At 47.5% G+C, this 14524-nt stretch overlaps 1 protein-coding gene across 5 annotated transcripts in view; it reads left to right on the top strand.

Moving 5' to 3' along the window:
* The window catches only part of TBC1D1 (TBC1 domain family member 1), a 223354-nt gene that overhangs the window by 70143 nt on the left and 138687 nt on the right, over window positions 1-14524 (top strand). The window contains exon 1 of one of the 5 annotated variants that reach the window (XM_027768579.1): window positions 63-369. The exons of the other annotated variants lie outside the window; for them this stretch is intronic. Within the exon in view, the coding sequence (XP_027624380.1) occupies window positions 100-369 (270 nt within the window). The 5' untranslated portion in view covers window positions 63-99. Of the gene's footprint in view, window positions 1-62; window positions 370-14524 lie in introns of those variants that run through there. 5 annotated transcript variants of the gene reach the window in all.

The following is a 14524-nucleotide window of genomic DNA, read 5'->3' as shown; positions in this document are numbered from 1 at the left end:
TCGGCGCGGGCTTCGCGGACCCCGGAGTCCCCGCCCGGCGTTTCCCGGCGGCTCCCGGGGACTGGCGTGTGCGCGGGTGTCCGGGACGGGTCGCGGAGGATGCAGAAGGCGCACGGAGGGTGTCTGTCTGCCTGTCCTTCTCACCCCCCGATTTCGGGGTGTGGGGTCTGGGTGTTGAGATGTAACTTTCTTGCTTTGTGTTTCATCAAGTTTTATTTTCGGAACATCAGCGCTTTCAGAATTAACCGAGCCCTGCCAATCCAGGCCAGGCTTGCCCTGGCTAGACTGGAGGGGTCGGGTGCATTCCCGGGCCTCCCACCTGCCCCAGAACACCGCACCTGCGCGGAGCAGGTGTGCCCTTTTTTCCTGGTACGTCCTGGCAGCCCTTCCGGGAGGGGTCGGAGGACCTCGCCTGCACCTCGAGGGGCTCGTCCTCCGCCGTCGTGCTTCCTGGGTCTGGCAGGTTGAGTGATAAACTCGTGTTGAGAAAACCCGTTAGCCACGCTGTGACCCGTCACAAACAGTAATTAGGTGGTTGTCTCCATACATGCGAGGCTTTGCGGGTGGTATTTTCCAGTGACCTTTTTATGAATACCTGTGGTGAGCAGATACAGCTTCGCCTATAATTTAAATGAGACGAAAAATAAGACTCACAGAAACCACATAACCGTGCTTTGTTAGACAGTCACTTTGTAATAACATTGCATTTCTGAGCCCTCACCAGAACCTCTTCCCCAAACACAGCAGGTGGTAAAATGAGATGCGGGTTCAAAAAAGTTTTGAGTCCTTATGATTTTGAGCTGAAGAAAAATGGATAATGCTCACCTTTCCTGGCTTGAAGTGAGAGCTAATGAGTGTTTTTTTTTTTTTTAATGATTTATTTAACTTCATTCATTCATTCATTTATTTTAATTTGACCAGAGAGACACAGAGAGAGAAAGTGAGAAAGCAAGCCGCCCGGTCTGGGACTCAAACTGTGGTTGGTTATGTGGGAGTGTCCAGTGCCTTAACCACCATGCCACCTGTTGTTCCCACTAATTAGTATTTATAAGTGATGCTATTAATAAATTTAAAATGATAGAGTTTAAAAAGTCATCCAGAACATATTGTCATTGTATTTTAATTCCAGGTTGAACATCTGAGTCTACTTTTACATTATTTATTTTTATTTTTTGGAGAGGTTTTTGCTATAGGGCGTGTGCACTCACCAGAACAACAGAGACAGAGAGACAGAAAGTGAGAAATCACCCCCAAGGGGCGTATGGCCACGCCACAATCCCTTCTCCTCCATTCTCCACTTGGGATCTTGGGCATGCATGCACTCACGCCCAGCATGAGTTTCAAGCCACGAAGTCCAGGACTTGAACTGTGGTCAACCATGTACCTTAACCAGTTGCTACCTGCTGACCCCTAAAATAAATAATTCTTAAAGAAAAATAAGATGACATTCTATGGAACCTATATGGTTTACAGTGAAGAGATGTCATTAACATTTGCTACATTATTGGGACCAGCAGTTGGCGTAATGACTAGATCACTGGACTCCGTAGTTTGAGTCCCGGACCCGGTGGCTTAAAACTCACGCCGGGCGCGTGTGCGTGCGTGCCCAAGATCCCGAGAGGAGAATGGAGGAGAAGGGATTGCGGCGTGGCCGTCTGCCCTGGGGGGTGATTTCTCACTTTCTGTCTCTCTGTCTCTCTTTGTCTTTCTGGCTCTATAGCAAAAACCTCTCCAGGTTTCCCACATTTTGGCCTTGCTAAAACATAGGTTTGTAGGCATCATTTATTCAACAAGTCATTTAACAGAACTGTTCAACGCCGATGTTTATGGAGCACTTACTGTGTGCCCAGGTGCTGTCTGAGGAGCAGGGGGTTTGGCATCAGACTGGCCCAGCAAAATCTCGCTAGCCTCTTTTGTAACTTTTTTTTGGTGTCAGATTCTTGCTTTAGGTCTCTGTCAGCCTCTCAGCCAGCTGGGATCACAGAGTGTGGGCCGTCTCCACCAAGCAGTTGGGTTGGTCCAGGATCTGAACCTGCACTGCCCATGTGGCCCTAGCCTGGGACAGTGGTGCCCTATCTCTTGTGCCACCTTGACTGGGCCAGGTCTTTACTTTTTGGGTCTTGAATTCTAGAATGGAGAGACGACAAAGAAGCTAGCAAACAGAGAAACAGGTAATTTCAGATGGTGGTTACTGCTTGGAAGAGAAGCAAGAAGCAAGCTAAGAGCGGCCAGGGTGCCAGGGTGGTGAGGAGGGGTAAGTGGGCACCAAACATGTCCAGACAGAGAAGCAGAAAGGCAGGGTGGCCAAGTACAACGAGCCGGATGCAGACAGGTAGGTCGAGAGTCGGGAGGGGTCACCTGTGCCCTATAGACACAGCACAGGGTTTGGACTGCTGTTAAGTGCATTGAGAAACCATTAGACAGTGCAAAAGAGAGGCCTGACACAAGCGGATGCATATTTTGGATGGAAGCAGCAGGACCACTTAGGCTGCTGTGGGTGGGGCAGAAGGTGCTGGTGGTAGCTCAGACCTCAGCAGTAAGGAGGAGTGGATACGGCATTGTTCCTTATTTTCTGAAAGGATATGATCCAGGCTGGTCCTGTGGCTTGATGGTTAAGGGACTGGAATTCCACATGGTCAACTCCATGATTTGGATCCGACCCTGGTAGCTCTGGCTCCAAAGACCTGTTGGGCATATCATGCATGTGCCCGAAATCCAAACAGGGTGAAGAAATAGAGGAGAAAAGATTGTTAAGACTAAGCCTCACCAGGGGATGCCTTCTCCCTCCCCCTCTGTCTCTCTGACCAGTACTATGATTATAAACAAAAAAAGTCGTGAGCCCGTGGCTTTGTGTCTTGTCTGAGACCGGCGCAAAGGACCACGTGACTCATTGCTTCTTTATTGTTAGAGGGTGTGCACACACACTTCCTCAAGGACAGAGAGAGAGAGAGAGAGAGAGAGAAAGCAAAAGCGCTCCCAAGGGGGGCATGGTCCTGGCACAATCCTTCATCTTCCATTTCTCCATCTCGTCTGATTTCAGGCACGCATTACTGGTGTGTTTGGGCTGGGATTCGAACTGTGATTGGCTATGTGGGATCCAGTTCCATATGTACAACATTTAACCACTGCTCTGAGGTCAGTCCACTAATTGTTTCTTTGTTTATTTGTTTGTTTGTTTTTTCTTTTCCTTTCTTGGAGAGGTTTTTGCTATAGGGTGCATGCGCTTGCCGGAAAGACAGAGACAGAGAGACAGAAAGCAGGAAATCACCCCCACAGCGGGGATGGCCACGCCACAATCCCTTCTCCTCCATTCTCCTCTTGAGATCTTGGGCACATACGTACATGCGCCCGGCATGAGTTTAAGCCACCGGGTCCAGGACTCAAACTGCAGTGGACTACGTGGGAGTCCAGCGACATAGCAGTTACGCCAACTGCTGGTACCCCACTCATTCTTTCTTAATGTCGAGTACAAGCCAGGCTTCTTTTTGGTCAGCTGCTTGGAACGGTGGCTTTCAGGACCCGTCCTGACTCTGGGCTTGCACATTTGCCTTTGAGGCTGCAGACTGATGAGCCCAGCATGGCTCCCTCTGGCTGTCGGACCTGCCCTCTGCTTTCCAGAGCTCAGCAGGCAGCCTTCCTGGGTGCATTTCTCCACAGCCGGGGTGGAGGCACCCATCTGCTGTCTTGCTTAAAGTCAGTACTGTGCAGTCTGTGCTTTTGTATGTGTTGGATTAATGTGATTTTAAAAATTACATTGTTTTCTTTTGTAGACTCATTTAATTAGTGGATGTTTGTTTAATAAAGTGGGGGAACACTCACTCCTTCTTGTCATGGTCCAACCATTCCTTGAATTTGAAAAATGCACCACTTCGGCTAAGCAAAACTGGTGCAACCCCCACCAGGATGTTAGCAGACTTCCCAGGGAGCATTGCTGTCTGGTCAGGGCAGCAGCCTCTCTCTGGGCTTTGGGACCTCTCATTGCTGAGGATGCCAATAACTTGGGCACAGGGTGGCTTTTCTTCTTTCTTTTTTTTTTTTCAATGATTTTATTTAGCTTTATTTAGTAATTTAATTTGACCAGAGAGAGACAGAGTGAGAGAGGGGAAAGTGAGAAAGCAAGCCACCAGGTGTGAGACTTGAACAGTGGTCGTCCATGTGGGAGTCCAGTCCCCCTAAGCACCACACTACCTGCTGACCCCACAGGTTGGTTTTTCTTTCTGTCTTATCTTTTAAAAAAGTTATTTTATTTAGCTTTATTTATTTAATTTGAAGAGAGAGAGAGAGAGAGAGATTGTGGGAAAGCAGGCCTCCAGGTCGGGACTTGAACCGTGGTCAGACATGTGGGAATCCAGCACCCCTAACCACCCGTCATGCCACCTGGCAGCCCTCCCCTCCACCCAGCCGGCCCCTGTTGGTTTTTCTTTCTGGAGAGGTTTATGCTATAGGGCACGTGCACTCGCCAGAAAGACAGAAAACAAGAAATCACCCCCAGGGGGGATGGCCACACCACAGTCCCTTCTCCTCTTGGGATCTTGGGCACGCACGCACACGCACCCAGTGTGAGTTTAAGCTACCGGGTCCGGGACTCGTACCGCGGTCGACTACGTGGGAATCCAGCAACATAGCCATTACGTTAACTGCTGGTCCCGCTCTCCCATTGGTTTTTCTAAGAGAGAATGGAGGAAAGCAGGGAGAGAAGCTCTCTGTCTATCCACAACAGAACACAGCCCAGAGCCGACCTCATGGGAGCAAAAGCTCCATGTAGCTTGTTCTCCCAGACGAGTCTCCTAAACCAATCTTAGCCCGTGTGTGTCTCAGCCCTTCCCTTTCTGGCCATCAAAACCCTTCTCGTCTTTCACCCCCGTATTGAAGCATCTCTGATTAATCATTCATTCATCAGATGAATGTACTAAAGAGGGTGGAGAATAACGGGCAGGGCAGGGCGTGCCGGGCATTGGAGTAACACGTGCAAAGGCTCAGAGGCATGTCGGAGCTGCCACAGCCGCAGGTGTGTGCAAAGGCACTGCTCTAGGGAGCAGCAGAGGCGAGAGGTAAGACCAGACAGGTGAGCAGGGACCAGGACTCGCACGGGTACAGAAGCCCTGCAGAAGAGCTGGCATGTCTCACTGTGAGTTCTGAGCCATGAGGGACTAAAGCTGGTCTTTCCCCACTCTCTTCTGTTGCAGGAGTTTGACATTTTCTCTCTTCTGCTAGCCTGTAACTCTGTGAAAACAAGGGTGGCGATGTTCTATATGCGAATACAAAGCACTTGGGCATTTGTTCAAATGTAGCTCCGCTCTGTGAGGGCTGGGATTGGAGCTCAATGTTCTGTGTTTCCCAAACTCCCAGGCGATGTGGAAGCTGCTGGCCAGGGTCTATACACTGAGTAGTATGTATTTTCTGTTATGATTATCACTGGATGCAGGAGGTATTTTCTTTTCCTTTCCTTTCCTTTCCTTTCCTTTCTTTTTAAATACTCTTTTCATAGGGTGCTTGTGTTTGCTGGAGAGGAGAAGAGAGACAGAGAGAGGGAAAGTGAGAAATCACCCCCTAGGAGGAAATGGCCATGCCACAATCCCTTCTCCTCCCTTTCTCCTCTGTTTTGGGTACACATGCACACGCCTGGTGTGAGTTTCAAGGCACCGGGTCTGGTACTCGAACCTTAGTTGGCTTCGTGGGAATCCAGCCTCATTTACCACCATACCACCTGCTGGTCCCAGTTTATATTGTTTAGAACAAATACCTGGAGGTCAGATTAACCCCCATGTCTTTTGGGAGGATAGTAGTGGAGTTGGTAGCACATAGAATAAAACTTTAAGAAGATCAACAGTGACCTTGAAATGAGGTGTCTGGGGAACAAAAGTAGGAGAAATTACACTGCTTACTTTGTTGCACCTTTCTATTTTGCCTTTTGTAGGTTTTTCCATAGGGTGCATACGCTTATCAGAGAGAGACAGAGCGAGGAAAAGTGAGAAGCCACCTCCTGAGGGAAGTAGCCACACTGTAATCCCTTTTCCTCTATTCTCTCGGAATTTTGGGTAGGCACACACACAAATTGGGTGTGACTTTCAAGCTCCAGGTCTGGAACTTGAACCTCACAGCCAGCCATGCCGGATCCAGCTACCTTACCCGCCACGCCCCTGGCTGGCCCTTGTTCTGCTTTTTAAAAATTTGCTATAAGGTGTGTGTGCTTGCTGGGATGGGGTGGGGAGAGAGAGAGAAAGCACCCCCTTGTGGGGATGGCCACACCACAATCTCTTTTCCATTCTCCCCTTAGAATTTTGGACTCAGTCTCATACTTGGCATGTCTCTCAAGACCCTGGGTCTAGGGTGTCAATTGCTCAGTCTGCTGTGTGAGACCCACCCACCCCAACCACCAGGCCATGGGTTGGCTCCTCTTCCTGAAGTCTTTAACTCCTTCGGGTGGATACCAAGGAGTGCAGTTGCTAGATTGTATAGGAAGACCATGTTCAGTTTTGTGTTGGGGCTGGCAGTGGTGGTTAAGGGTGCTAGACTCCCACATGGCCAACCATGATTCGAGTCCCGAACCTGGTGGCTTACTTTCTCACTTTCTCTCCTCCTCCCCCACCCCTGGTCAAATTTAAATAAATAAATAAAGGTCAACCATTTTCCAAAGTGACTGAACCATTTTATATTCTCACCAGCAATGAACGAGAGTTCCTGTTATCTACCAGCGTTTGATGTCGTGTGTTCTGGATGTTGGGCGTTCCTATAGGTATACTGCGGTTTCTCATGGTGGCTTTAATTTACATTTCCCTAATGGCATATGATGTGGAGCTGCCCCCTGCATTTATTGTGATGAACTATTACGGAATAGAAATAATATATTAGTCTGTTTGAATCCTAGTTTGGAACAGGATGGCATTCAGGAACATCTCTAAATCCTGAAAATAAATGAAACTTTATTCAGGTATTATTCGTGAATCTAAATGTAAGGATCCCTGATTTTGTGATTGGAAGAGTGATGAACTGCAGTCTACACCGGTTTCTTACCATTGATATGAAATCTGTGGTGGAATGTGAATTTCCTTCATTTTCATGCACTTTGGTTCTTTTTCTGAAAATCATTTTTGTATCTGCCGTTGTGTTATAATCGGATTAAACTCACAGGCTCTGCTTACTCACTTTGGTTGAACTTTGCTAAGTTCACTTAAAGCCAGATCTATTTTAGACTTCAGGAAGTTCACGGAAAAGTGAAATGAAACTATGAGTTTATTTTGGGGTTAAAAATTTTTGAGATTATGACCACCGAAGACCCTCTGCCCTGACTTCACCCTCCTGTCCCCCACATCTAGCCAGGAGCCAGAGAATACAAAGGAACTCATGGAAATGTCAGATAAAGAATTTTAAATATTCATAGTGACAAAGCTAACAGAGATGCAAGAGAAGAGAGACAATGAACTCCAGAAGGTGCAGGAGAAAAGACAGAGCAAATTCCAGGAGGTGAGGACGTTCTTGAATGATCTGAAAGAGGAGATACACATCATAACGACGAATCCCATGGAATTGTTAGAGATGAAGGCTGCAATACAGGAAATCAAAACTTCCCTTGAAAATATCAAAAGCAGGGACCAGTAGTTGGTATAATGGCTATGTCACTGGACTCCCATGTAGTCAACTGCAGTTCAAGTCCTGGACCTGGTGGCTTAAACTCGCTCCGGGCGCGTGTGCGTGTGGGCCGAAGATCCCGAGAGGAGAAAGGAGGAGAAGGGATTGCGGCGTGGCCATCCCCTCTGGGGGGGGACTTCTCACTTTCTGTCTCTCTGTCTTTCGCTGTCTTTCTGGCAAGTGCACACGCCCTATAGCAAAAACCTCTCAAAAAAAGGCATTAATATAGCGTCAGAGGGAACCAATGATTATACTTTCAAGCATCTTAATATGTACCACCATTACTTGGGAGTACCACCATTTTTGGGAGAAGGGACTATGAAGAAACTGAAGTTTTGCGAGATAACTTGTCGTAGCTATTACTGTAGGGTGCATGTGCTCGCTGGAGAGAGACAGAGACACTGGCTATCTGGTAGCTTCAACCAAGGACAGGGCCGCCTCGACCACCACACCATTGACTGAGCCCACACTAGCTATTAAGACTGAGACCAGCAGATGGTGTATTGGTTGCTTCACTGGACTCCCACATAGTCGACTGTGGTTCGAGTCCTGGACCCGGTGACTTAAAACTCACGCCAGGCGCATGTGCATGTGTGCCCAAGATCCTGAGAGGAGAATGGAGGAGAAGGGATTTTCCTCTCTCTGGCTCGCTTCTGCAAGCACACTTGCCCTATGGCCAAAAAAAAAAAAAAAAAAATCTAAAAATTAAATAATAAATAAAATAAAAAAGGTATTTTCCACACTTGAAAAAAAAGAAAAGATGGAAAACATTAAGCCCTAAGCGGCTGTGACTCAGCCCCGAGCTCTTTGCATCACCTGGTACTCCTTGTAATATTTCGATTATTTCTGTTGTTTTATTACACGCCGCATGAATTAAACAGGCTCACTAATGCAGACCGAGAGCAAGATGCAGTTGTCAGCTCACAAGCACTTTAGATAAGATAAGGGGAAACCTGGGCAGAGACAAGGACCTCGGCCTACCACCAGCAGCCTGTGTGACCTTGCCCAAAGTCACAGCTCTGCCTTTATTGTCCCTTCCCTGAAATAGGGCTAGTGAGGGGGTGCTCCACAGTGTCTGCTCTTTTTTGTTTGTTTTTTTTTTGGAGAGGTTTTTGCTATAGGGCGTGTACACTGGCCAGAAAGACAGAGACAGAGAGACAGAAAGCGAGAAATCACCCCCCAGCGGGGATGGCCACTCCACAATCCCTTCTCCTCCATCCTCCTCTCGGGATCTTGGGCATGCACGCACATGCGCCCGGTGTGAGTTTAAGCCACCAGGTCTGTAACTTGAACCACAGGCGCCTACATGGGAGTCCAGCGACAAAGCCATTACGCCAACTGCTGGTCCTGTGTGGTCTTTTTTTAATCTCTCAAAACGCAGCAAAGAATTTCTTCTCTGCTAGAGCTGTTAAACTCCAGAAACGCGTTTGCTGACCAAAGATGCAGATTCTCCAATTTTGGTCAACTTTGAGAAAGGAAGGAAGTTTATTTGTTGAACAGAGTGTATAACCGTAGGCTTGCCGAGGGCAGAGAATTAACCCACTGGTATTTTAAGGAAGTTCTTTCTACAGGGTGGACCCAAAGGAAACCAGTCATTAGGCAAAAATAAACTGTAAGGTTTTTGAGACAATATTTGCTTAGACATTCACACAGGGTTATTGTGATGGTCTCTATTGTGCTGCGCTTTTTCAAAAAGGATACATGTAAGTTTCCAAATTTAAAACATTAGAGCTTATAAAATGTGAATTTAGAAAGACAAACTGAAAGCCCTCCTATGACTAGTGAGTTTGTGACCTCCTGTGTCTGGTTATTAATAAACGAATCGTGTTGGGACCAGCAGTTAGCGTAATGGCTATGGCGCTGGACTCCCACGTAGTCGTCCACGATTCAAGTCCCAGACCTGGTGGCTTAAACTCACACCGGGTGCGTGTGCATGCGTGCCCAAGATCCCGAGAGGAGAATGGAGGAGAAGGGATGGTGGTGTGGCCATCCCCCCTGGGGGGTGATTTCTCACTTTCTGTCTCTCTGTCTCTCTCTCTGTCCGGCGAGTGCACATGCCATATAGCAAAAACTTCTAAAGAATAAAAATAAAAAAAAAAAATGAATCGTGTAATAAGCGTGAGATATTGCTACTCTTTTGGCCATGGCCAAAACTCTTTTATGGTTCTAGAAATAGCCATATTCCTGAGTTTGAGTAGAAGGGATTAGAAGGGAATAGAACGAATACTCACATTGAAAAACAAAATCTATGGATCTGTAATACATAGGAATGTTTATTGCCTTGGTGTTTCAGTAAACATGGTCATTCCAGGCCATACCATCCAAGTTTGGTGTAACTGAAAGAACATCCTATTGGGGTATTTTTTTGGTCAGTTTTCTAGGGCGTAATCAGCTGAGATTGTGATTTCTGGGTTTTTAACCCTGGGGACTACCAGAGCGTACAACTCTGTGTTAATCGTTTTGCAGTTCCTGTGCTGTTTGTGGAGGTGATGTGCTATTTCTAGACATTCTTGGCCAACAAATCTGGCGGCTCCTTTAAGGGCATGTCACTCATAATATAGTTATCTGCACTGTGCAGGCACTTGGGAACCTCCGTGCCCGGATGGGAGAGACACAGTTCCTCAGCTCACACATAAGGTGGGTGTGTGCCCAGACAGTTACAGGGTGGCCATTCACTAGAGCCTGCTGGGGGAGCTGCAGAACCTGGGAGTAGCCTTCTAGTACAGAGAGGAAATCATTTTCCCAGTGCAGTAGCTCCCACTTTACAACTTCGCTGTGGATTTTGATCAGACATCGTTGGTAGCATTTGTGCACTGCTGACTTAAATATCTTCCTTCTCAGAAACATCGTTTTTGTTCTGGGAGCCAGAGAGGTGGTGTGGATGTGGCTGTTAAGAGAAGCCCACAATAGGGACCAGCAGTTGGCGTCATGGCTATGTCACTGGACTCCCATGTAGTCGACCGCGGTTCGAGTCCCAGACCTGGTGGCTTAAACTCATGCCGGGTGTGTGTGCATGCCCAAGATCCCGAGAGGAGGTGGAGGAGAAGGGATTGCGGCATGGCCATTCCCCCCTGGGAGGTGATTTTTCACTGTCTGCCTCTCTGTCTCTGTCTTTGTGGCAAGCACACGCACCCTATAGCAAAAACCTCTCAAAAAACAAGCAAAAAAAAAAAGAAAGAAAGAAAGAAAGAAAGAAAGAAAGGCAGAAATCATATTCGTTGGCTTTCAGGGTTTGGGGGAAGGTACAGTCAATCCCTCGAGAGAAAAAGTAGAACAAAAAGCAGAACACTGCAGAGCCTTCCCCTAAGATGTCAATGAACTGAAAGCGCATTTGACTGAAATTTACTAAGTATATTCCGAAAGAGATCATTGCATTAGTAAGATTGTATTACTTCATTCCTGCCCTTGGGCTTATCTTCATGTTATTTTTTCTCCCCTTGTCTTTGCGACTCGAGATGAAAGTTTCAGTTGTGAAATGTCATTAGGATTCTGAGATTTCAATTCCCACTTGGTAGAAGGGATTCTTACTCCTTGATTGCGGTGGGTAGATCGGAGTGCGGTCTGCGGAAGCCTCTCAGCACACTGGAGCTGTCCTGGGCGTGGGAGAGCCGCGGAGCTTTGAACCCACTGCCAGCAGCACCTCCTGCCTGGCGCGGTCTTTATCTCTCGCCAGGCCTGGTTTCAGTGCTGCTTCTCCAGGAATGTTCGTGATTGTAAAGTATTTGATCTCGTGAAGATGAAGTCAGCAGTCCCACCCCTAACACACACACACACACACACACACACACACACACACGCAGTGAGGAGCAGGGCAGTCTGCCGGGGAGAGGAGAATTGTGCTTTCAACAGCTGTCTGGTGGGAACCGATGCCCAGGAAGCTCTCCAAGTTGAAAGGGTCTCTGTGCCTGTCTTTAAATAAGCCCTGACTCCCCGAGAAATCTTAAAGGCTCCGCATGAGCTTCTGATCTCTGATGGAAAGAAGGCTTGCTTGCTTGCTTGCTTGCTTTCTTCTTTCTTTCTTTTTCTTTCTTTTCTTCTTTCTTTCCTTCTTCCTTCTTTTCTCTCTCTTTGTAAAAAAAATAAAACACTTTTGATAATAACTGGATAAATGTGTTTTGTTGTTGTTGTTGTTTTTTGTTTGTTTGTTTGTTTTTTCCTGGGGCCGGCCACTGGCGTGGTGGCTAAGGGTGCTGGACTCCCACATGGCTGACCATGGTTCATGTCTCAGACCTGGTGGCTTGCTTTCTCACTTTCCCTCTCTCTTTCTCTCTCTCTGTCCCTCTCTGCTCAAATTAAAATAAATGAATCAAAAGAAATAAAGTAAGTTAAATAAAATAATTCTTAAAAGAAAAAGTTTTCTTTCATCCTCCAGTGGCATTTAAATTCTTCGAAGGCAAGCTTTGCTTCTGTGAGGCCTGGGGTAGTACCCCGTGCTCCCAGCTCCGACACATGGCTTGGCACCTAGCGGTTGGTTGATCATAATTGTTCAATGAATGATCACATAGAGAAGCAAATGACTACCTCTGCTTTCGTTTGTGGCCCTGGGTTGAGTACACCTGTTGTCAGAGATCGTGGAGGCCCCTGCTTGGTTGCCTTGTGGTTATCTGTCAGCTTGCTGCCAGGTGGTTTGGGTTAATAAAGTCATGCTTTGGCTACATCTCAGTTACGATGTTGTGGAGGAGGGTAACTAGCTAAACTGCTAGTGTCATAAGCTACGTACGGTTAAAAAAAAAAAGATGACTAGTAACCAACAGTTGGCGTAGTGGCTACGTTGCAGGACTCCCATGTAGTTGACCACGGTTCAAGTCCTGAACCCAGTGGCTTAAACTCACGCCGTGCGTGTGTGCGCTCACGCCGTGCGTGTGTGCGCGTGTGCCCAGGATCCTGAGAGGAGAATGGAGGAGAAGGGATTGCGGCGTGGCCATCCCCCCTGGGGGGTGATGTCTCGCTTTCTGTCTCTCTGTTTCTCTCTATCTTTCTGGCGAGCGCACGCGCCCTATAGCAAAAACCTCTCAAAAAAAAAAAAAAGATGAATACACAGGAGAATGTCTGTTTCTATATGTCACAAGCAAGGAGACAGAAGGGAATTTGGGAGGCCGTTTATGGCTTAGCAGACCAAACATGGTTTCTTTCTATTTTATCTTTGGTCATAGTTCAAAGCAAAATAGCTTCTCTGTAGGGATCATGCTCATTCTCTGCCCTAAGTCGTACCATCCTAATAGCAGAGCCTGACTGAGGATTCTTGTGCAAGTGATTTATTGGGGGAGTGACTCAAGGAAAACCTCCCAGGGAGCAGGGGAGCAGTACACAGGAACCCGGGCAGAGGTAGGGACTCAGGGCCAGCCCCATGGCACAGAGGTGTGGCGTTGGCCATGGGCAGCAGGGGCCCACAGGATGACTGCTATTCAAACTCCTGGCCCTGTCACCCCGAAATAGCCAGAGCATGTGGGAGGGTGCCGAGGTCACTGGGCTGGAGGGTCGGAGGATAGTAGGAAGGGGATCACAGAGTGACCAGACCCTGTGGAGGGCGCTTTCTGTGTCTCTCAAAAGGAAAAGCTTTCTTAGAATCCGAGCAGGCTGATTTCACACTTTGCATTCCACTTTGTTTCCTTTCCACTTACAGAGGAGTCAGCCAAGGCCTCTTCCTTACTGTGACAGACCCCTGAAGGCAGCTGTGATGTCTCCTCTAACGCCTTCCCCTTCCCCGGCAGAAGCCCTTCCCTCCTCCCCCAGCCTCCACTCGTGGGCTCCCAGATGGCCCCTGACCCTGGTGGCTGCTGCTTTTAAAGTCTCCCAGGACCAAAAATGAAAATTTCTGTGTGGCCTCCTTGGCAAAGAGGACAGTGAGGCTGTGACCCCTCGCTTAATGTATGGATGCCGTAGACCTTTGTTCCTTTCCACTCTTTTTATAGCCGGGCATTCTGCTGGCTTATCCCGGGCTTACGGTCAGCTAGAATCCTTAAATCTTTTTCACATGAATTTCTGGCAAGCTGAGTCTACTCCATGGGTACTTACCTACTGAGCATTTTTTGTTTTGTTTCTATTTTCTTTTAAAACATTTTTTATAGCTATTTATTTCATTTTATTTATTTATTCATTTATCTTAATTTGACCAGAGAGAGAGAGACAGAGAGAAAGAGTGAGAAAGCAAGCCTCCAGGTCTGGGACTTGAACCATGGTCAGCCATGTGGGGGTGTCCAGCACCTTAACCACCATGCCACCTGTTGGTCCCTTTTTTTTATTTTCTTCCTTTCTTTCTTTCTTTCTTTCTTTCTTTCTTTCTTTCTTTCTTTCTTTCTTTCTTCTTTCTCTTTCTTTCTTTCTTTCTTTCTCTCTCTCTCTCTCTCTCTCTCTCTTTCTTTCTTTCTTTCTTTCTTTCTTTCTTTCTTTCTTTCTTTCTTTCTTTCTTTCTCCCTTTCTGCTCTCCCCATCTGATGTCAAATGTGCGTAAGGTTCTTCTCCCCACCAGCAGTCTCAGACGCTAGCTGTCATTCAGTTCAATTCTGACACTGATGTAGCACAGACCCCCCCTCCCCAGCTGAAGGGCAGGACCACCCCACCTCAGAGGGCAGTGCCGAGTCCCGGACCTCTCCGCCGGCTGTCAATCAGCAGTTCCCATCACCACCCCCTTGGGCTGGATAACTCCCTGGCCTGGCTCACACAGCTCAGAACACTCCTATATTACTGGTTCCTTACAAAGGATCCCTACCTACCGCGCAGGAAGAGCTGAAAGGAGTGGGTGGGCAGGGCAGGGTGGGGCTGGGGGTTGTGGCCTGTGCAGAGCTTCCAGGGTGCCCCTTCCTCCCTAATGTGTTCACCCCCCCAAGCTCTTCAGACTCTTAGTTTTTTTTTGTTTTGTTTAAAGAATTATTTTTATGTATCTGTATTATATTTA

This window comes from Tupaia chinensis, unplaced genomic scaffold, assembly GCF_000334495.1.
Source record: "Tupaia chinensis unplaced genomic scaffold, TupChi_1.0 Scaffold146907_1, whole genome shotgun sequence".
NCBI lineage: Eukaryota > Metazoa > Chordata > Mammalia > Scandentia > Tupaiidae > Tupaia > Tupaia belangeri.
The sequence above is the reverse complement of the archived record's forward strand: the minus strand, read 5'-3'. Positions and strand labels throughout refer to the sequence as shown.